The following is a 22,477-nucleotide window of genomic DNA, read 5'->3' as shown; positions in this document are numbered from 1 at the left end:
TTGAGGGGAGAGCCACACTGAGTCAATATGTGCCATTTTTCTTTCTGCAGGAGCATATAATATCTCGCGAGTCCCACTTTGTTTGAGTGGGAAACAAAGGCTGCATACTGTATGTCCTGCAGAATCCATATACCTGGACATGTTGAAGCGAATATAGAGTCAGTTGGACAATTATTATTCATGAGGTAAAATGCAATCAATAAACCTGACACACTGAGGTAAGACATTAAAGGGAATTTGTGCATATAGATTTCTCAAGAAAAGTAGTATATTATTGTGCACAACATGATTCTTTTTTCTTTTCACTGATTGCGTAAAACCTCTACGGACAGATGGGGACAGGAGGGTGAGAATGCAAATGCACTGCTTGAATAAATAAATAAATAAGACTTGAAAGGCCAAACGAAAGGGATTGAACAGAGGGTGGATTTCATACCACAGCAAATGAATGGGGTCAAGTCAAGCAACTTTAGCTGAAAATGCTGTCTCAGGCACTTTATAAGTCTTTCACATTTGAGTCTTCAAAGAAAGAGTTTGACTGGATTGTCCAATAAGTCAGCATGTTTCTGGAGCGCCATCTTTTTTTAAATGTCTTTTTCCAGCAAAACTGAGTGTTATGTGTGGTGGTCTGGGTCTTGGCATCTATAGAACTTTCTAAAGTAAAGAGAATTGGTGTGCTAGCTGCTGGCCCCCCAATTGCTCCCTGCTACATTGCCTTTTGCAAGCCAGTGATCTCAAGCACAGCAATTTTAGAATGGCCACCTGCTTTGTCCCCACTGCATACCTTGCTCTGGCAGTCCGAGACAGCTGACACAGCACATGTATTTTCTTTCTTTCTTTTCAAAAGCAATTTGAGCACTCCGTTGAGCTTTTGTTTATCTGTCATTCTGTACTTTTGTGAAAGAATGCCTAAGGCATTGGGAAATGATTTAACCGCACAACACGAAACAATGGGGTGAGGGGGGCATATAAAACAAAAGCTATTTATACCAAACTCTTTCTTGCCGTTTCTGCCTACAATTACAATTTTCAATTTAGGCATTTAGCAGAAGCTCTTAATCCAGAGCGACTTACATTAAGCAAGAACAAAAAGCATGGGAATACATCACAAAAAAGCATTTATCATGAAACATGCGTAAGCTAAGAACGTAACAGTGGAATATCTATATTATGAGACTATACATATAAACTATATATCTATACTACTATGCTATACATATGTACTATGGCGTGCTATGACTATATACAATGCAATTATAGTGCTGTCTACATAACATGCTATAAGTCTGTATCAAATGCTATCTAAGTCTACAGAAATGCTATCTAAGGGGGTAGGATAAGTGCTATGGGCCATGATGGAGTCTGAAAAGGTGGGTTTTCAGACTACGGCGGAAGATTGGGAGTGATGCTGCAGTTCTGACTGCAATGGGAAGTGCATTCCACAGTTTTGGAGCCAGAAGGGAGAAGATTTTGGGACGTGTGGAGCGTTGTCCCGGCGTTTTTAGTGAGGGTACTTCCAGCTTCCCTGCGTTGGCTGATCCGAGTGCGCTGGAGGGTTTGTAGGGTTCAATCATACTTGCAAGATAAGGGGGAGCCATACCTTTGGTTGCTTTGAATGCCAGCATCAGAGTTTTGTATTCTGTGCGGGCAGCGACCGGGAGCCAGTGGAGGGAGCGGAGCAGGGGGGAGGCATGTGAGAATTTTGGCTGGTTGAAGACCAAGCGAGCTGCGGCATTTTGGATCAGCTGGAGAGGCTTAAGTGCACATGCTGGTAGGCCAGTAAGGAGGGAGTTACAATAGTCGAGTTTTGACAAGACTGTTGTCTGGATTAGGAGCTGGGCTGATTCCTGGGTGAGGAACGGTCTAATTCGTCGTATGTTATAGAGTGTGAACCTACAGGATCGAGTGACAGCTGTGATGTGAGCTTTGAACGAGAGATGACTGTCCAGGACAACACCGAGATTCCTGGCTGTTGGGACAGACGTTACCAGGGCATTGTCTACGGAGATAGTTAGCTCCCGCATAGGGCAGGACTGGCTGGGAAGAAGAGAAGCTCAGTCTTGTCTGGGTTCAGCTTGAGGTGATTGGAGGACATCCACTGTGAGATGTCAGCCAGGCATGCAGTGATGCGCTCTTCCACCTGAGTGGCAGAGAAGGGGAAGGATAGAAACAGTTGTGTGTCATCGGCGTAGCAGTGATAGGATATATTGTGAGCAGAGATGATAGTGCCAAGGGATATAGTGTACAGTGAGAAAAGGAGGGGACCAAGTACAGATCCCTGTGGGACCCCAGTTTGGAGGGTTCGGGGGGATGATAACAGACCTTTCCAGGAAACCTGGTAGGTCCGGTCGGTGAGGTAGGAGGAGAACCACTTTAGTGCCGTTCCACCGATGCCTAGATCCGCTAGGGGGTCTAGGAGCAGCTGGTGGTTCACTGTGTCAAATGCTGCCGATAGGTCTAGGAGAATCAGTACTGCAGAGTGGGAAGCAGCTTGGGCAGCATGTAGTGCTTCTGTGACTGCCAGCAGGGCAGTTTCTGTGGAGTGGGCCTGCGTCTAGACAGTAAATATTGATACGTATCTGTCTGCGCCAAGGATACAGTACATGTATTTCATGCATAAATAATGATGTGAATAATCTGTCCAAAAATGGGGTTCACAGATTAAACGTTAGTTGGAAAAATGGCAATAGTTTCTAAAGAAAATGCATAAGCGGTGTTTCAAGGAGTGGTGGCAAAGCGCCAGGAACATATAGTGCAGTGCAGTATACTCTGGCTGGATATTCGCCCGTCACGTGACTCACGACGTAGGCCTTTCATTGTCTGTGAAAAGATCCTCCTCAACAACACCGCAACACCGTGCCACTGCACTACTCCATACAAATGGAAATGATGCATTTTGTTTTTCCGTCACAGGAGAGCGACTTCCCATTTTCCGCTGCCACTGTCGAGTTGCGCATCTGCATAAGTTTGCAACGCCTGTGAGGGCGGCACAGGAAATGGCTGTTGACAGCATAATGGGAGTATGAGGATGCAATATAACCCCCTTAATCATGCCAGAATCATGAACTGGAGCGCTCAAATGCACACATTGCAAATTCTGCCAATACCGCTACTGTAGCAGTGCATGGGAGATGTTTGAATGTATTTCAGTCTTAGGATTACATTTGGGGGATATTTCCATTTTCTTTACCACTGGATAAAAAAAAAAATTATTTACATTATGTTTCAGGAGACCACGGCTCCTAATAGTTCACAAATTCCAACTATGTGCAAATGTACTTGGCAAATACCCCAACAGCAATGTGATGACAGTTTCTTGGGGATGGTTTTAACAGTGCTGGCATTGTCAACTGGCTGATTTATTGTCATAAAGGCTCTGCTTGTGATTATCTTGTCGAAACACATTCATGAATTAAACCAAACGTGCCAATTCACTCAAATCTCATTCCCAGCCATGACCTGCATAATCTCCCATCACTTCATTTTTCAATCGCGCAGCAAATCAAGACAACTTTAATTCAAACACAGCAGCCGTAGAAAAGTCAGGTAATTCCCCAGTTAATCAAAATGGAGCAAATGTAAGAAGAAGAAAAAAATAAAAAGCACAATAAGGCAACATGGTCTGGTACCCCATTCAGTGGATGGGCAGATTCCACTCAGAACATCATTATGCTTCAGGGCTTTGCCTTCCATGTAAATCGCTTCTCTAAGCCTCAAAGTTCATTACTAATGCTTCCCATCAAGTTGGAGGCCTACGCGCATAATAATGTCCCCCCACAATACTTTGGATTCGTCACCTCTAGTCCCTTCTCTTCATAGTGTGGAAATTACAACAATGTGCTTTTCCTTCATTGAATTAGGCATCACACACCCCCTGGGGGGCCCAGCGTCCCACTGCAGAAGCTCTGCTATCTTCACCACAGCCCATTGGAGCCCAAATGAACTAAATGAACAGTCACTTTATATGTATAAGGCCCAGTGTATTACTGTTTATTTATTTATCTCTATATTGCAGCCATGTGCAACTCTGACATTACTTTAATTTACAAAGGGAACGGGGGAAATGCATGCTGCTTTTGCTGAACAAAAAAAAAAAAAGTTTCAGAGTTTGTTGTACTGTCTGTACTATGTGTTTCTGGAACAACAAACAAACTTTTTGCCCCATAGAATATCCAATGTGTGCTTCATAATCGTGTAGAAGAAATAGCCTGTGGCCATGCATTGCCCTTCAGCTCCAGGAAGTCAGACTACTACTGATCCTGAAGTTCAAAGTCGCCCTTGCCCTGGGCACCACCAACCCCAGCCAGTATAATGAATAAGACATTAGGCCTGGTCAAGCTGAGTTCAACAGTAAACCCAGTTGAAATGCATCCATACTCTGGGAAGTATGCAGCTTGTTATGTTTCATTATCAGCTAGTTTAAATTAGAGAAAACTTGAAGAACTGGAAAACGTTTCAGTTAGTGGTCATATTTCTGTACAGACAGTACTGGATGCATATTGTGCAAACTTGCTGTGAGATCTCACCCTTTTATGGTCTGAAATAAATTCTGAGGAAAAAAGAAGCCCCCCTCTCCCCCCCCCCATTTCCTGTCCCTGATACGGCTCCGCTCCCCCATCCATACGTTGATGGGAAGGGAGAGAGATGGAATGGTAATAAACATGCTAATGCCTCACCGTGGTGCTGGAGGAGAAGCTTCCGTGAAGCTGATTCAACTCTTCCCTCACCTGTGTGTGTGTGTGTGTGTGTGTGTGTGTGTGTGTGTGTGTGTGTGTGTATGTGTGTGTGTGTGTGTGTGTGTGTGTGTGTGTGTGTGTGTGTGTGTGTGTGTGTGTGTGTGTGTGTGTGTGTGTGTGTGTGTGTGTGTTTGCGTGTATGTGTGCGTGCATGTGTGCGTGCATGTGTGTGTACTCTCATGAATGCAACAGCGTGCTCATCTCCTTTTTCTTTCACACGCATACACGGTACACGCACATATTGTGGCTGGGAGTAAACAGGAGAGCAACCTGGGAGTGAAACATGGCGCCTTTCTCTCCCAATCGTCCTCTGGAGAGAGACAGTGCGAAGGGCCCTTTGTCGTCTCGTGGGCTGATAACGGAGGGGGTTGGAGGGGCAGACGAGCCGCTTCAGAGACGTGCAGAGCCAGCTCTTTTCTATGTGAGGGAAGCTGCGCTCAATACCAACTCATTTGCCATGTTGTGTAATTACGGCACATACAGTAATGGCTGCACACCTCATTCAGGGAGCCCAAGTCCTTTTTTTTCTCCTCTTTTTTAAAGGCCATTCTGCTCTATTCGTGGCCAAACGAGCCATGTTTTAGAGAGATACTACTACAGCGAAGGGCCACGGTACATTTGCATTCGAATGGGACGTTGCATGTCGTCGTGATAAACTAAAAAGCGGGTGGCTCAATATTAAAGGAGCTTTGTTGAGTAACTTTAATGCTTGTCATCTGATTTCCTGAGCGCTTACAAGAGGTAAACAAAGCAGCTGTCCTTTACCAGCAGGGTTATTATGCACGTCTGAAGAGTACAGGTACATGGTATTAAAAAGCCATTTGTCATTGTATGAATTCCAGGTATCCAGATAACGTGTGACCAATCTACCAATGAGCTCATGTATCACATTAGGACGTATACTGCCATATCTCATGCGTGGTCAAGTTGAGATCAAAAGTGCGGCAGGCCGTAGCGTAACGGTCTGGGCACCGGACTGGTGATCCAGTCGCGGTGTGCCGCGGGTTCGACTCCCGGACCCGACACGGCCTTTACCGCATGTCATCCCCCCATCTCTCTCCCGTTTCCTGTCAGCCTACTTTCTATCCCTTAAAAAATCAATAAAGGCGTAAGCCGCAAAAAAATATCTTAAAAAAAAAAAAAAAGTGCGGCGCAGAGATGAAACATGGCTGATTTGAATAATATTGCTCAGATTCCATTAAAATACAGCAGGCCAGGAATGCTTCCCTAATTGCATAATTTAACTGGCATCTTAATTATTGTGTCAGAAATCAGTATGCAAATGACTTAATTCACTTAGTATTCGGCTAAATGGCTAATGGAGTAAATCTCATCACGTTAGCATACCAACGTGGGTGCAACCAGTCAGTGTTTCTAATGCTCGATTTATATTCGGTTGTGCATCATGTTGCACAGCGACATTCTCAGATCTACAAGCTCTCAATGCGTCACAGCGGGACAAGCTTGGCTCAGGAGGTAGAGCACGTCGTACAATGATCCAAGGGTCGGCGGTTCGAATCCCGGCTCCTCCTGTCTACATGTCGAAGTGTCCTTAGGCAAGACACTGAACCCCGCATTGCCTCCAGTGGTTGCCATCATTGGTGTGTGGATGTGAGAAGTGAGGACGCTGTTGTATAAGCACGTAGTGCATAGAAAAGCGCTATAAAAATGCAATCCATTAATATTATTATCTGTAATGCTCTCTGTGCGACACTAAGTATAAATCAGACATAAATGACAGTGTAGTACGACAGTGAGGGGAGGTGAGACAGGAAAAAGAAAATAGAGACAGGACAGACATAGAACAAGTAAAAGTCTAGCTTACCTGGTTTAGCAGGAGGATCTGAGAGGAAACGGACATGTTAGTGTGTGTTTGGTTTTCGCTGAGAGTGACCTACCACGTAAAACAGTGAGTCTGGTGGTCGCGCTCGTCTCTCCAACACTGTTGGAGGCGACGCATTCATATATGGCTTCATCTCGGGGCGTGCGCAAGGGCTGTATTCTTAGCACGGAGCCAGAGCCGTCATCAAACTCAATCACCTGCAGGTGCGAAAGACAAGATATGTTAAAGGAGTTTTTTTGTTCGTAGCTTTCGATGGACCTTGCGCAGCGAAACAACACTCACTCCCAGTCAGAGACAACATAGTTTTGCTTATGACACTGATGGTGATTGACACAATGGGCTTTCTGTGACAAAAAATAAATAAAGCCGCTAGACTATAGTTCATATTGATTTGTAGTGTATATCGTGGTAATTTGTTATTTTTTTTAGATAAAAATGAATAATGTTATTAATGTACCGCCAATATAGCATGGCTATAGTCGTAGCTAAAGTAAGAAAGCATATTTGTGACTAGATTAGGTCAATTCTTTTTTACGTTATCAGTCCCATATGTTCAGTATTGTAAGGTTAAAACTACTGGACACAATACAGGTAAATGACTGCTAGTTAAGTGTACAGGATGTGTTGACAAATATTGGTAAATACAGTGGACCTGACTGTGTGTTAATTGGAAAAAAATAACCAATATAATACTCTGTATGGCCAACTAACTTTGAGAATGGGAAAAAAATAGTGGTCGAAACTCTTAAGTTTTCCTTGACATCAGAACTTGTAAACTACGTTCAAATCCGAATTTGTCCCACTCTTAAAGTTAACATTCTACAATTTGAAGATGCATCACATTGAATCGTATCGATGGGACAGGAACAAGCACAGACAGTTAAATGTGGCTTGATTAACGGTTAGGGACAACTGCCGCACCATGAGGTGAAATTGTGGTACAAAGGACAGGACCGACTGTATTGGACGGACGACACATAAAATGCTGACAAACAGGTGTTTGTTGTAGCTGGTACAGCTAACGTTGCATGCTACATGTCGTATACTCACTGCTTTTAGAAAGCCCTGTGTCATCATAACTCAATCTCTTTATAAGCATAGAGGTAGATTTCAATAAAGAAGGGCCCGAGACCTCTGCTTCAAGCACACACCTATACATGTCACCACATGCACAATGATAACGAGCGTACCCAGACAAAGCACACACTCTCTCTATCTCTCTCTCTCTCTCTCTCTCTCTCTCTCTCTCTCAAACACTGCAGAGGCCTAGAGACATTTTTTTTTTTTTTACAGTTCATAATATCCAAGCATGGGGGTTAGTTCACCGTACATTTCATTTCAGTGCCAAAGCTACTAGGAGCGATTGCCATTCAAGTTGGCAGTGGATGATGGGAATTATGAGAGGTCCCTTTCTCAATTAACCACATGAACCCTAGCGTCCCTATTCTGTGGCAAACATTAGGCTGGGAACATTTCATTTCTTTATTTTCTGCAAAGATATTTGACCTAGTATAGAGCCATAGGGGCCATGTATACTGTATAGGGTTACGTGGTTGAAACGTCGGAACGAGAGAGGGCTTGAAGGGCTCTTGTTAGGAGATGAAGTAACATGCGAGCGAACACAGCGATGGCAGGCGCCTGCCAGCGAGCCTTCCCATGAGGCAACATGGGGAATTAAAAATGTTTTAGCATTCGATGCACTGAGCGGTGAGAATGAGATGAACTCTGATAAGATTAGATGTCTGTGGGCATGATCGAGACACATTGGAGCGGCCTGGAAAAGGTCTCCCGGAGCCCTGATAAGCCTATATGCGCACCACCAAGCAAAATACAGCATGGGGAGAGCAGGGGTGGAATGGAGGGGGCTGACACCATGATAGTCCCAAGGACTGACAGAGAAATTAATAGAAATCTTATCAGTGTTCTGGGATGATGTGTTATTTCTCATGGGTATTGAGCCCGAGCGCAGATTAAAGCTGACCAGAAATCAAAGCTTCAGCCAAAAATAAGGGAGAGGGGAGACCATGCATTGAGATAAAGATGCCACAACGCAGAAGGATCTTTGGAAGCGGGAGAGAGCTACTTTCACTTTGCATTAGGGCTGGGGAATGCAGCGTTGATGCTAATGTAGGTATCTGGGTCACATCACTTTTTTCCCCCCTGCATCCCATTGGGATCTTTTTCTTATTTGGTTTTGGTCTGTTCGGTAATCACAAATCTGTTGGAGGCTTGCTCATTAATGTGCGTGTTGCAACCTATACGTTGTTTCACCTTTTAACCCGGGAGCTATACCTCGATCTGTGTCTCATTAGCTATACAGGTAGAAAACTTAGGGGAGGTTTTAGAAGGCCTCAGGTCTAAATGGGTTAAACACCTGGCGGACATTATTCTATGTGCCTTTGTTCATGGGGCTAGCCCTGCCAGAAGCCAAGAAGCTGAATATCTCCCGTGGCCAGATTGGTTTCCCCTGGTTGGTTTCCATTTGGCTGAGCAGTAGATTTTTGGTTTCCCAAACATGGGTTCAAATCCAGGTGGCTAGATATGCAGGCTTGACCAGAATAGTTTCCTGATGGGGGGGGGGGGGGGGCTATCCAATATTGCCATTGGCCAGGATGAGGATGGATTCCCCTTGTGGTGATGTTTGGTTTCCAATTAGTGGGACACCCTGGTTCGAATCCAGGTGGGTTATACCTGCATGCAAATGCGCGAGGGCAGGGGGGGAAAGCAAGCAATGGCTGGTGAGATGGATTTTGTGGAGGGGAACAGCCAAAAGCAGAGGCATTCTAATTTTTGTCGAGCATTTTACATCAGAACAATAGACCTAATACCTCAAATCTCTGGTTGCTGACTTTCTTCCCCTTCTTGTTCCACACGATCTTGGGCCGTGGATCTCCCGTAGCTTGGCAGATGAAGGATGCCACGCCTCCTTGCACGCCCGTTTGGTCATTAGGGGTTCTTAAAAACTTTGGTGGTGCTATAGAGAGGGGCGAGACAGAGGGAGAAAAGAGAATAGTTAGCGACCGGGCTAAGCATTGCACACCAAGCGATTTATCTCTCTTATCAAGCTCTGCAGACCAGAAAGTTAACAAAATTGCAGATTTCAGCATGCTGCCGTTAAGAGGATTGTCTTTGGAGGTCAAGACAAGACGATTGTACAGCCTTTATAGTGTGAGTGGAAACAGACAATCAGTGACGACAATCATGGGTAAAAGGACATGTTCAAATAGCATTTTATCTTACCCAGAACAGTATCCATAAATAATAGCTTCAAAAATCACTAGGCCTATAGACAGAGTTTTCCTCAAGAGGTGATTCACAAGGTCATTCAGACTCTCAAGAGATACATTATTGTTAAACATCTGCATTACTTAATTTACAAGAAGTCTATACAACTATAGAGAATGTAGAGAAATTGTTATTTTGATCTCTCCTTTAAAAAAAATACTGTGGCATTTTGTAGTATGAAAATTACATCATCATTTATTTCATATTTATATGTCGATTACAGCTCTGACATTTATTTCAGACATGCTATAGTCTGACTTGTGCTATTATCTGATTTTGGGTCAAATCAACATGGCCTAACATGGCCAATTGTTTGTGCTCTGGTGAAAAGTAATTCACCAGAGCCACAATGCCACATACTGTATAGGCTCTGGCCTGACAGCACATTGTGTGTTCGAGTCCCGTTCATGATGACCTGCATGTCTCTCCCCTTCTCTCTCTCCCTCTTTCCTGTCCATCTTCACTGTAACTATCAATAAAAAGGCACAAAAACGCAAAAAAAAAAGAAAGAAAGGGAAAATGTCGCGATAAGACTTTTATCCAATCATGAGAGAGAACGCATACAGTATACAGGATAAACAAGTGGAATTGGAAGTGATGAAACAAATAAATGTGCAGACAAAACCCATAGGATTCCAAAACATGAAATGGGGGAAAAGAACTGTTTTCCAACGGTTCTATTTTTTATTAAAAAAAATATACTTTTTGTTGGTTGAAATAACTTAAATATTTATTAAAAACACTTAATCAGACAAGCTTGTAGATCGGTTACTTTTGCTATTCTTGTGCATCACTCTTATACGAAGTAGGGAAAAATATGGGATAAGGTTTCTGGTAGATGTAGCCTTGGAGATGATACGACAATAAACTTTACTTTTTTAAAGACATTTTCTAAACAAGGTTACAAGGTGCTACTCCGACATACACCTTCCCTCTCAGCTTTTCCTAACATCTCAGTGAAAGCAAATAAATGACAAAAAGGGACAAGGACGATGTGTTCTACATCGTGTCAACAGGTTGCCAGAAATGCCACTGCTCAGGATCTAGCAGTGCAGGATAGCCACTGACAGACATGACAGTGACATGCTGCAGTGCATCGAATAGTTAGCAACACTGCTAATGTTCAAATTGCTAGTTAAAGTAGTGTGTCATTTTTGACAGTCTAAATTGTTCAATTACAATGGCCACAACCAGCCATGTCAAAATCAAACCAGAATAATTCTGAATAAATCTAAATATTGTACTCTGGAAACGATCTGTGTTTACAGTTACTTCTGACCTTCTTTGTGACCTACTAACAAGTGCTTTCATACCACTGACGCTTGATTAATCGGCTGCACTGTAACTTTAGCAACAGATATTTGTAGGAAAGCACAGCTAAAGTTCACATCACTCAGCAGTGACATAGTAACCTTTTCCCTTTTAGCAGACGGATTCATCCTGCGCAACCAGCGTGCTCATTCTGTCTAGGTTTCATTCAGTACTGAACACCATCCATCCATCCATCCATCCATCCCGGCAAGCTGCTTGGCATCACATTGTCTAAATCAGGGGTTCTTTTTTGGACCAGGTACCCCTTTTGGGGTAGATATTTTTCCAGGTACCCCCTCATCCTCGCAACACAGATAACAATATATTTACAACCACAAGCAGTGTTTCCTGCAGGAAAAAGCTTTGGCATGGTGCTGGGCGCAGGCCGGCCTTCTTGCGTCGAACATTTTGATTAATTAATTAATTTGATTCAATAATTATTAATAAGATTAATAAATTAAGATTAATTTGTATTATTGCTCTTGTATTGCTATTGGAGACACTGGGGGGATACTGGGGGACACTGGGCAGGCACTGGGGAGTCACTGGGGAGACACTGGGGAGGCACTGGGGAGGCACTGGGCAGGCACTGGGGAGACACTGGGAAGGCACTGAGGGGACACTGGGGAGGCACTGGGGAGGCACTGGGAAGGCACTGAGGGGACACTGGGGAGGCACTGGGAAGGCACTGAGGGGACACTGGGGAGGCACTGGGGAGACACTGGGGAGCATGGGGAGGCACTCAGGGGGACACTGGGGAGGCACTCAGGGGAACACTGGGGAGGCACTGGGGAGGCACTGGGAAGGCACTGAGCGGACACTGGGGAGGCACTGGGAAGGCACTGAGGGGACACTGGGGAGACACTGGGAAGGCACTGGGGAGACACTGGGGAGGCACTCAGGGGGACACTGGGGAGGCACTGGGGAGGCACTCGGGAGGCACTCAGGAGGCACTCAGGGGGACACTGGGGAGGCACTGGGGAGGCACTCAGGGGGACACTGGGGAGGCACTGGGGAAGCACTGAGGGGACACTGGGGAGGCACTGTGGAGAAACTGCAGCCACTGGGGAGACATTGGGGAGGCACTGGGGAGGCACTCAGGGGGACACTGGGGAGGCACTCAGGGGGACACTGGGGAGGCACTCAGGGGGACACTGGGGAGGTACTGGGGAGCCACTGGGCAGACACTGGGGAGGCACCATGGCGGACACTGGGGAGGCACTGGGCAGACACTGGGCAGACACTGCAGGGCAGACACTGGGGTGGCACTTGGGGAGGCACTGGGGAGGTACTGGACATTTCATATCACACACACACCATGATTCACTAGCCCCCTCTTTTTTTCCCTTCTTTTTCTTCTTTTTTTGAGGGGGCTTGGGTACCCCCTGGCTATGCGTCGCGTACCCCTAGGGGTCCGCGGACCCCACTTTGGGAACCACTGGTCTAAATGCATGTATGCCCCTCTACTGGACATGAATCTTGTGGCCCCTCAATTTGTCTAATGACAGAGGCTATCATTTAACAAACCATTACTGGGAAACAGAAGGCTGCTGCAGATTGATATTGATGCTTATGCCTCTCTCTCTCTCTCTCTGAGTGAACAAAGCTTCAAATCACCACCATATTTGTATTACACTGCAATCCTACTTTAAAACAGGGGTTCCCAAACTTTTCCATACCAAGGACCCGGCAAATAGCCATAGCCCCAGGCTACAGCTCTCCTATTGCAAAACTGCTGTTATTGATTGATTGATAAATAGATAGATAGATAGATAGATAGATAGATAGATAGATAGATAGATAGATAGATAGATAGATAGATAGATAGATAGATAGATAGATAGATAGATAGATAGATAGATAGATAGATAGATAGAGATTTACAAGCTCACAACGTTTCACATCATGACACGTTGTGAGCTTGTAGATCTGATATGTTCAAATAGCTTAAGTATAAAATAGGGTAAGTGGTTAATGATCAATTATATGATTCTGAAATTGACCTTCTTTGCAGAATAACTACTTTTACTTTTGCTACTTTAAGTAATATATGTGTACTTTGACTTAACCCATTTAGACCCGAGGACGATTCTACAAATGTCTTCTAAATCCTAAAACAGTTTTCTGAAAGACCTCTGTTTCTATATGTCAGTGGTTTTCAAACCATTTCATGTCAAGGACCCCAAAAATTATATGTAATTGGCCACCGACCCCCATCTGAAAATATGTTGTTTTAGGGACCCCCCCAGGAGCAAAGATTTGAGTTAAAAACATTCGCTCTGAAAGAATGTATATTCAAAGATTTGCGATTTTTCAAAAATAGCAGATCTACAAGCTCCGCACTATGAGCTTGTAGATCTGCTATTTTTCAATAGCTAAAGTATAACATAGTGCTTAAAACACCAAAAGGGGTTCCCACCCTGAATGGGTTGAGTAAGATTCTGACTTTTACTTCACAGTGTGATATTCTTACTTTTTCTTAAGTCCAAAATCTTACACCACTGGTAGAATAGAAACACATCAATGCTTCCTAGAAAACCACATAGTTGGTTGTGTCCCGCGCAAATGAGACACGCACCCTCTATGGCCCTTGCAATGCTCTGATAGGCCAGGCGAGTGTTCGAGAGGCCCTAATTGGTCCCTTGATTCATCATGACAAGTCAAGTGTAAAGGCAATGTAAAAAATGCAGGCGATTGGAGCGAGAGTGAATGCACAGGGAAAACAGTGTTGTCTTTGTCCAACCATAGCATCCCCATCCTGGATAGAGGTTTTATGCTATAGATGAGAGGACTTTGTCCATGCTGTTATTGCTGTGTGTGGAGCTGTACACTCCCGGCTGATGGAATTAGTAAATGATGAATAAATATGTCCCCTTTAGTTGTTAGCGTATTGTACTATTTATTGGTCGATAATATTTGCACATTGACCAGCGATCCTCTGAATTTAAAGGGGAATACCACTCATTTTCAACATTGTACTATGTCACATCTCGATGACATCATCAAGATGTGATTCACCATGTTTTTAGTTTTTTAGGAGTTTTTATTATTTCCACACAACAGCTCTAAGGTATATTAATGACATAGTAAAATGTTGAAAATTAGTGGAATGCCCCTTTAGGCGTTACCTAGCAACGGCCGCTGTTAAAAAAAATGATTTTTGTGGTTTTATATCATTAAAACAAACCTAAAGACGTCTCCACGCCTCCAACAGGTGTAAATTATAGACGTCTGGGGACGTTTTGGGCAAAATAAGTGTTAATGGTTAACTATTTAATATCGATTGCATTGAAATGTCCTTTTATCGTTTGTTTCTTCAGTCTTCTTCATTCTCTTAATGTTGCGTAAAGCACTTGTCTTGCCGTGTTATTTTTAATTTATTTCATTGACCAGCAATATGTACAAAGCATTTGATTGCACACAGTAATCAAAAGACTCGCATGTGGAAACATGCAAGCCAGAGAGCTTGTTTCCATTGTGATCCTATTGATGCAAATGTGTGACCAGATCTAACCTAATCGTTCTGACGCCACCATCACTTCAACAGAAATATTGCGGTGGTTCTGAGACAGACGTCACAATGTTTTTATAAGTGTTCTTGTGACGCTGAAGTTCCAGGTCCATCGGGTGGTACAAGCCCAGCCAGCTGTCACCATGTGAAGCAACTGTTTTATCAATCACTGCAGCAGACCATTAGGGCCTGCACAGCTGCAATAATACCAACTGTCTGAATCACCTCATTTCTTTCTGTCTGTGTGAGGGTGTGAGGGTGTGCGTGTGCGTGCATGCGTGTGTGTGTCTGTCTGTCTGTGGACTGATCCCACCTCCCAAATGGTACTGCCCAGTGGCACTGAGCACAAGGGACGAATTAACCTGGCGGATTTTGCAGAACGGAGTCACAAGCTGTGTGGCTGGCAATCAAAAGGGTGGACAGATAAACAGGCAAGCAGCTGGGCTTCCACTGGGCAAATGAGTCTGGGAAAATCACCTGAGCACCTCAGGATGTGCACGTGCGTACACTTGCATGTTGGGAACACACACGGACACACACGCACGCACAAACACACACACTCTCCTCTCGGAATCTCTCCCTTTCTCCCCCGCTTGCGTGCTGACAGATCTGACAGATGCATGCCAGTCATCGACACTTTGTAATTTGTAAGTGGCGAGAAAAAAAAGAAAAAAAGAAAGAAAAGCAAAGCAAAAAAGAAAAGCCATTATATCTGCATTTGGACCTTATCTCGTTGACTTGGCTGCAGGGGGAGTGGCGCATGTTGGCATCTCGCCGTGAGGGAGCTGATGGGTAATTGATATGCTGTTGGGTCTGTTTTCGCTCCGGGGCCATCCATTACGGCTCGGCGCGTCTCCCCGCATCAGCTGTGATAGACTGCGACGACGCGTACGGGAGATCAGCGATGGAGGTGAGGCAAGGGCGGGGGGAGGTGGGGGAGCCATTTCACAATGGGAGTGATTGAGGCGTGACATGGCGGTAATGGTGTTTTCACAGACATGGCCGCTGATATCACCATCATACCCTCATTTTGGTCCCGCGCGCTGACAAACATAAAAAAAAAATTGTAGGCTTTTGCATCTGGCTTGAGGTATGGGCAAAGCTGAGTGAAGCATCTGTTTTGCCCCCAGCAATAATACAGCAAAATAAAAAGGTTTGAAAAGGTAATTTGCATGTGGAGCTCCAATGACATTATATACTGTAGGCCCAGATACATGGCAGTCACTGCAAGCTTGTTATGAACTGTGCAGATGTAATTTCTTTAGTCATTTAAAAAAAAAGAAGAAGAATAAGCAATGCCTTGTGTTGGCTACTCATACAATTTAAACTTCCCACTGCAGATCAGCGAATAGCAATCTCAAATTCAGATTTTGTGATTGAAAAAACACCTACGAAGTCCTGTGGCCGGGATTATGTTTTTTGTGGCTGATCTTATCATTTTCTTTCTCCTTTCATAAACACATATGAACAGTATTTCCCTGTTTCTCCCTCGACAGCCCCATAGTTATATTACAAAACACTGTAGTGTTGTGTGATCCTGCACACAGGTCACGTTTGGCACAAAAGTTGGGATCAGGATCTGGTGTAGGGAATTATGGGAGATTAGCTTAAAACACAGACACAAACTGGGCTGACTGCCGTGCCCAGCTTGTTACTGATCCTGCTTAAATCAGTTAGAAGCAGAATACTATCTCAACATACACGTGAAATGTGAGAGAGATTTGAGCAGCAGTTATTCCTACTTTCATTCCTATTTTTGTAAAGTATTAGCCTAACCTACTGGACCTACATTAACAGCATCTCTATTGTGGGGGGAATGTTCAGCAAAAATAGCAAATCTACAAGCTCAAGTGTTGCGAGACGCCACATTTTTGTACATCTGCTATTTTTGGCAAAGATATTTGGTGTTGTAGGAACATACTAGTAAATCTAGAGCCCTGGGAAACCGCCGGTCAAATAAATACAGTTATATAGGGTTTAAATGGTTAAAAGCACAGCAGTTGATTGTCTGCAGAAGGATGCGTTTAGAATATCTGGATGAGGGGTTTGAATCCTCTGCTGTGCCTGCGGCTTGGCCCGGGCATCCATATGAGCACGATTGGCCGTGATCATGATGGGCGGGAAGCCGGGCGGAGATCACAATCTTTGTGGCTGCACCAGCGCCTCTTCCTGGTTGGTCAATAATGCCTAGCTGTGAGCAGAGGTGTTGAACTGTGATATATCGGGTGTTGGTCTAAAAGCGTCATGTTCTCCTGCATGGGGGGCTGCGTTTCGCAAAGACTCGCTGACTGTACCATGATTCTTTTCACCATCGCCTTGACCTTTTTTTTCCCCCCCTTTTCTTCTTCCCCCTACATGGGCCCCTTGGGTGCTGGGCCATTAGGTGCATTGAACCGGTTGCACATGTCGATATTTTCGCCACTGCGTAGTGCGTACTATGCTTGCCCGCGTTGCCTTTAAATATCCAGGCTCAATAAGGGAGTGGCGAGCACAAATCGGAGAGCAGAAGAAGGACCGAGAATAAACCAGAGACTCAGTCAGTACCTCGATTCCATGCAGACACCAGTCCAATATGGGCTCAGTTTTCACAATTATACTGACTGACATATTCAATTTAATTTGCATGAAAGGGTCCATTTCCTCTCTGAATCTTTAACTTGCTGGTTGAGAAGGGGTTGCGGAGGGCGATAATTAATCCTAACACATTGGGTGGCAGCCTGACAAATACCCGCTCCACGTTGGACATACGGGGTGGAAGAAAGGAGCATTTAAAGATGCCATTAACCTAATTTGACATATTTGGCGCCGCGGCATATCAGTTCTGAGGTATTGATGATCCATCACTGGGGCGGCTGATGAACAAAAGCGAGTAGCAGCGGGTGGTGTGTTTTGGGGGTAGGGGAGGGGGGGGGTCACCAGTGCAGCAAGGGTGAGTGTGTGTGTGTGTGTGTGTGTGTGTGTGTGTGTGTGTGTGTGTGTGTGTGTGTGTGTGTGTGTGTGTGTGTGTGTGTGTGTGGATATGCAGTGTTTGTGAACATCTGGCCACTTGACAGAAAAAGTACAAATGGGTCGTGACTGGTGATACTGTGAAGCTGTCACATAATCTCACACACACACACACTCACGCACACGTACACGCACACACACAGGCAAACAAGCATGCAATAGGACATATAACCCGAAAGCATTTTATTTAATGCACAAATAGCTTTCTATCTGGAGCATATTGTGATAAAAACATGTCTTTTGTAATGGCAGGGAAACAAACTCCACATTGTGTGCACTCACAAAGGAGCCATGGAGAGAGTGAATAAGAGAGAGAGAGAGAGAGAGAGAGAGAGAGAGAGAGAGAGAGAGAGAGAGAGAGAGAGAGAGAGAGAGAGAGAGAGAGAGAGAGATAGGGGGGTGGATGGGTGGGGGGGGCTTAATTAGAACCGTTCGCTGATTTGCTCATCGGTAATCTCGCCTTAAATGGAAACAGAAATTCTTATTGCAATTAGTGATTACTTGAAAAGGGATATGGCCCCCGAATGATTGTTAATTACTGGATCAGGAATAGTACATTAATTTTCTGCGGAGGTTCTAATGCAGTATGGTGACGGGGACCCGCTCACTCCTCCATCAACATATTGCTCTGCTTGTCACACATAATGAACTTCATAATGCAAGTCCCCACCCACCACACTCCCCACGTTCCCAACTGCCTAAATATGCTCTCTGGGCAAAAATGCACAACAGTCATTATGGAAAAGTAATTCAATAGAATATACTGTACTGTACCAGAATGCTGCTTAATAATGGCACTTGGAAATGTTATGGCTTAACCACCTGAGCCCTATTTCAAATCAGTGAAAATAGCTGATCTACAAGCTGCACAATGTGTGGTGATCTTGTAGAATGTGTAGATTTTATTGTATTATTGTTATTAGTTTCTTTATGCGGAGAAAATAAAGTTGCCGAGATGTCGATGCCAAGGACGCATAACGCATAATATGTTCACCCATTCCATGATCGGGTCAGGGCTACACAATGTTATTGCTGTCTTCTGATTCATATATTTAATATGTAAATGGAGGCCTGCCCCTCAACTGTACTCCGATTTGAAATAAATGTCATGATGATCAAAGCGGGTACATTTTTCTGTATGGTATCATCACTTGTAAAGTCAAAAAGGCACTGCAAAAACATATGTGTGCTTTAATGCTTTCTAAGGTCATTCATATATGCCTGCCTGCATAACTTCTTCTTCTTTACTTCTTTGGTTCCTTATCAAAGATATTCATCCATCCCGGATGGATATTCAAGGGGACATGCAGAACCTCAGTCAGTGTCTGTTACTTATGCTTGGTGGCATTGCAATGCAAGGTCTTAGCTCCTGGCCATGGGCTGCAATACTAAAGGCGCTCTATGCAGACAAACAGCAACAGCTTCAAAAAGAATGGCTAATGCTCTTGTCCCAGATTCAATGCACTAGAAGCTTCTCTGAAAAGATGGGGAGGGAAAGAAAAATGAAAATAGAAGAAAGAAGGATCCGCACATAAGCACAAGTTACTGTATGTGCGCCCGTGTGTGTGTGTGCGTGTGCGTGTGCGTGTGCGTGTGCGTGTGCGCGCACGCACGCACGCACGCACGCACGCACACACACACACACACACACACACACACACACACACACACACACACACACACACACACGATGGCACACACACGTTTGTGGTCTACTCTTTTTTTAGGAGGACAATAGAAAACTAAGCACTACATAACGACGTTGGACAATTTAGTGCATGCATCAAAATGAATGATAGCTTCTCTCACATAATCATCTGTCTTATTGATTGGACCAAATCTGTGACTTATAAAATGACGGCCAGACTGACGCAGTGGCCTCTTCCTCGGCAGTGTTTGTAGAAGCTTGTACCTTGCTCTCTCCCCCCCCTCTCTCTCTCTCTCTCGCTCTCTCTCTCTCTCTCTGCCCCTAACACCCCCCCCTCCCAGGCACACAGGCTATCACCACACCACCATCCCCTGTGGGACACATTAGCGAGGTAGAGGGGTCCAGTTTGTCACTTCACAAAAACGGCCTCAGTCAAACAGATGGCTTTGTTCAAACGGCCCCCGACGCTTTAAAAGGGTGAACCGGATCGCCGCTGTTGTGGCAAATCAGACACATGAAAGCACGTCTCTGGCTACGGTGGAAGCCCAGCAGTAGGATGCGAGATATTAATATTCAATTGTGCCGTGACGTGCTGTCAAGCATGGTTACAATTTAGGGAAAAAGGGGAAAAAGACTGGAAGGGGTGGAGGTGGGGGTGGACACTTGACCTCCTGTTGGATATTTCTAGCATCTTGGCTGGGGGTCCAAAATGTTGATGCAAAATTATATGGACGATTCACTTCCAGTGAAACTTCATTTTCATTTCCGTTAGCTCATTACTTGTTCATTTGTGTATGAATGCCAAAACCGTTGGCCCAGCTGATGACGCGTTTGAGAAAACCCAGTTGAGCAAACAATATGAAATTTGGATTTGTTTGTCTTATTTGTTTTCCATTCGTTGTCTGGAAAAAGGGGAGAACATAGATAAGTCATTCTAATTGTGCAGGCCTGCTCTGTTTGGTAGTCTAGCGCTGTGTATTTGCAAAAAGTTAATTATCTGATAGGATAGGCGGTGGCAGCCACTAACACAGAAATGCATTTGTTCATCCTGTTATCCACAAGGCAACGGAACGATTCATTAAATGGCAGTGCTGCTGCAAAATGGCCAACAGTTATCACACTGGGGCTGCATGGACTTGAAAAGATGATTCAAATGGCAAAAGTGATAACAAATATTCTTCAGCCATGTCAGCGTACTGCCAATGTGCAGATAGTCGCAGAGCAAGATTGTATGATTCTGATGCTTTTACCACATGTAATTCTTACAATATGATGGAAACGAAAATACCACGATGGTAAAACATACAGATGGCAATCTGCAAAGCCGCTGGCTTTACACTACTTTTAGCAGCAATCAAAATCTGTGGATGGCAACAAAGTCGGATGGAAAATTAAATATGAAACGTGTTTGACTGGCTCTATTCAAGAGGGAATTACACTGTGCATGGGCCTGTCATATTTCTTTTATAGAGCAAACTTCACATAATTGTCTTTGCCTTCGACCACGGAGCGGAAAAGCTTGCCTCATATTCGTTTCCGTAGGAGCGCAGATGGATTATGTAGCAAATCATTCCAGGGAATTCGACATTGTATATATAAACAGACTCTAATTTTATGGCGAAGCAGTGCCAAGCCATTTCCGATGAATGCCAGTTGTCAGGCCATGAGAAGTGACACATTCCCGGGCGCTGTGTTTTCTCAGGCTGTTACAGACGAGCTAGCTCGGTATGCCGCAGCACCAGATGACGACTGGACCTGGCTTTGCAAGTGCAGAGGTCCTGTGAATGTTCCTCGGTTCACTGAGCAAGGCACTGAGCTCTGCGTGTAAAGGCACTAATGACACTGAGCAGATTGGTGGGGCACAGTATATTCATAATCCTGTGGAAGATACTGTGTGGGCCGTTTCTACAGTTCATCCCTCGTTCTCTATAGCCTAATAATAATTCAATATTGCAAAAACATTTCATCTTTATTATGATGGATACTCTACAGAAACGTAATGAAAAATACAATCAAGTAGCGATTTCTGAGCGATGGGAGTAATGAGATACTGTAATCTGCACAGCTATGATCCTGTTGTCACCACCAAACCAAGCCAAAGTGACCTTTCACGGCTCATTGATTTTATGGAACGCTGAAGGAGGAATATCAAATAAAAAGCGAGGAGGAGCGAAATGTTGCCGTTTGAAAAGGGGTTTTCAGTGTGTGGCATATCTGGTACACAGCAGCATAGAGAAAACATGTTGAATGTGCTGCGTTTCATTTGAGGTTGCAGACAGACGCTTGTACTCTTTACTTGATTTAGACCCCTCCATTGGACAGGATATCAAGTATAGGGCTGGGCGATATCAACTAAATCAAATTATTATTAATAAATAAATTATTATATTAGTTTTTTACACATCTATAATGTGATGAATGATGATAATATCCTTTTGTGACAATGTTAACATCAATGTTTTAAAAAGCTCACAATGCATTGTGATGTGACAATGTTCAGATTTTTTATATAAAATAAATTAAAAAAAATATATATTATATAATTTCAATATAATATTGATATATTGCCTAATATCAAGCAAAACACTAAGATCATCATCCAACAATCAACACCAAAGTCAGAATACCATGTTTCCTGGACTGTGTATTGCAGACAACGCTAAACTTTAACAACTCAACTGTTATGTAAGGGGGAACTTGTCAATATTTAACGGGAATCCGATTGTTCTACAGTGAGGACATGAAAGGTGGTCTAATACTTCCCGGCGTGTTCCAAGTCAAAAGCTTGTGCTGGAATATTGCCACACGCTTACATAAAACGATGCGCGGTGATGCGTTTCACTGGGTTTTATAGGCTGCAGATCATTTTCCAGCACGCGCTCTCAACATTGAGAAACATTATGTGACATTTTCCACATGTCCTCCACTCAACAGAGCGATAAGGTTCCGGCAAAGTTCAACACAAAACTGAGGTCCCAGTGTGGACCAGTTGAAAGAATCCACAAAGCCAGCAGGTCTGCCAGACTATACGCTTTGTCATTTGGATGCCAGTGATGATGACAATATCTGTGATGGAACGTAACTAAGTACATTTTACTTAAGTACTGTACTTCAAGGGACACTTCACCCCTTTTGCA

General features: G+C 44.1%; 1 protein-coding gene across 22 annotated transcripts in view; it reads right to left on the bottom strand.

Moving 5' to 3' along the window:
* Positions 1–22,477, bottom strand: part of LOC310875778 (receptor-type tyrosine-protein phosphatase delta) — a 337,144-nt gene that overhangs the window by 102,010 nt on the left and 212,657 nt on the right. For 14 of the 22 annotated variants that reach the window (XM_083789123.1, XM_083789126.1, XM_083789140.1 and 11 more), the window contains 2 exons: positions 9,405–9,553; positions 6,635–6,776 (listed from right to left, as the gene is read on the bottom strand). In XM_083789123.1, the coding sequence (XP_083645249.1) occupies positions 6,635–6,776; positions 9,405–9,553 (291 nt within the window). The remainder of the gene's footprint in view (positions 1–6,634; positions 6,777–9,404; positions 9,554–22,477) is intronic. The other 8 variants (XM_083789139.1, XM_083789133.1, XM_083789124.1 and 5 more) reach the window with 1 other exon arrangement.

The sequence above is a fragment of the Protomyctophum parallelum genome (genome assembly GCF_964188405.1).
Source record: "Protomyctophum parallelum genome assembly, chromosome: 18".
NCBI lineage: Eukaryota > Metazoa > Chordata > Actinopteri > Myctophiformes > Myctophidae > Protomyctophum > Protomyctophum parallelum.
The sequence above is the reverse complement of the archived record's forward strand: the minus strand, read 5'-3'. Positions and strand labels throughout refer to the sequence as shown.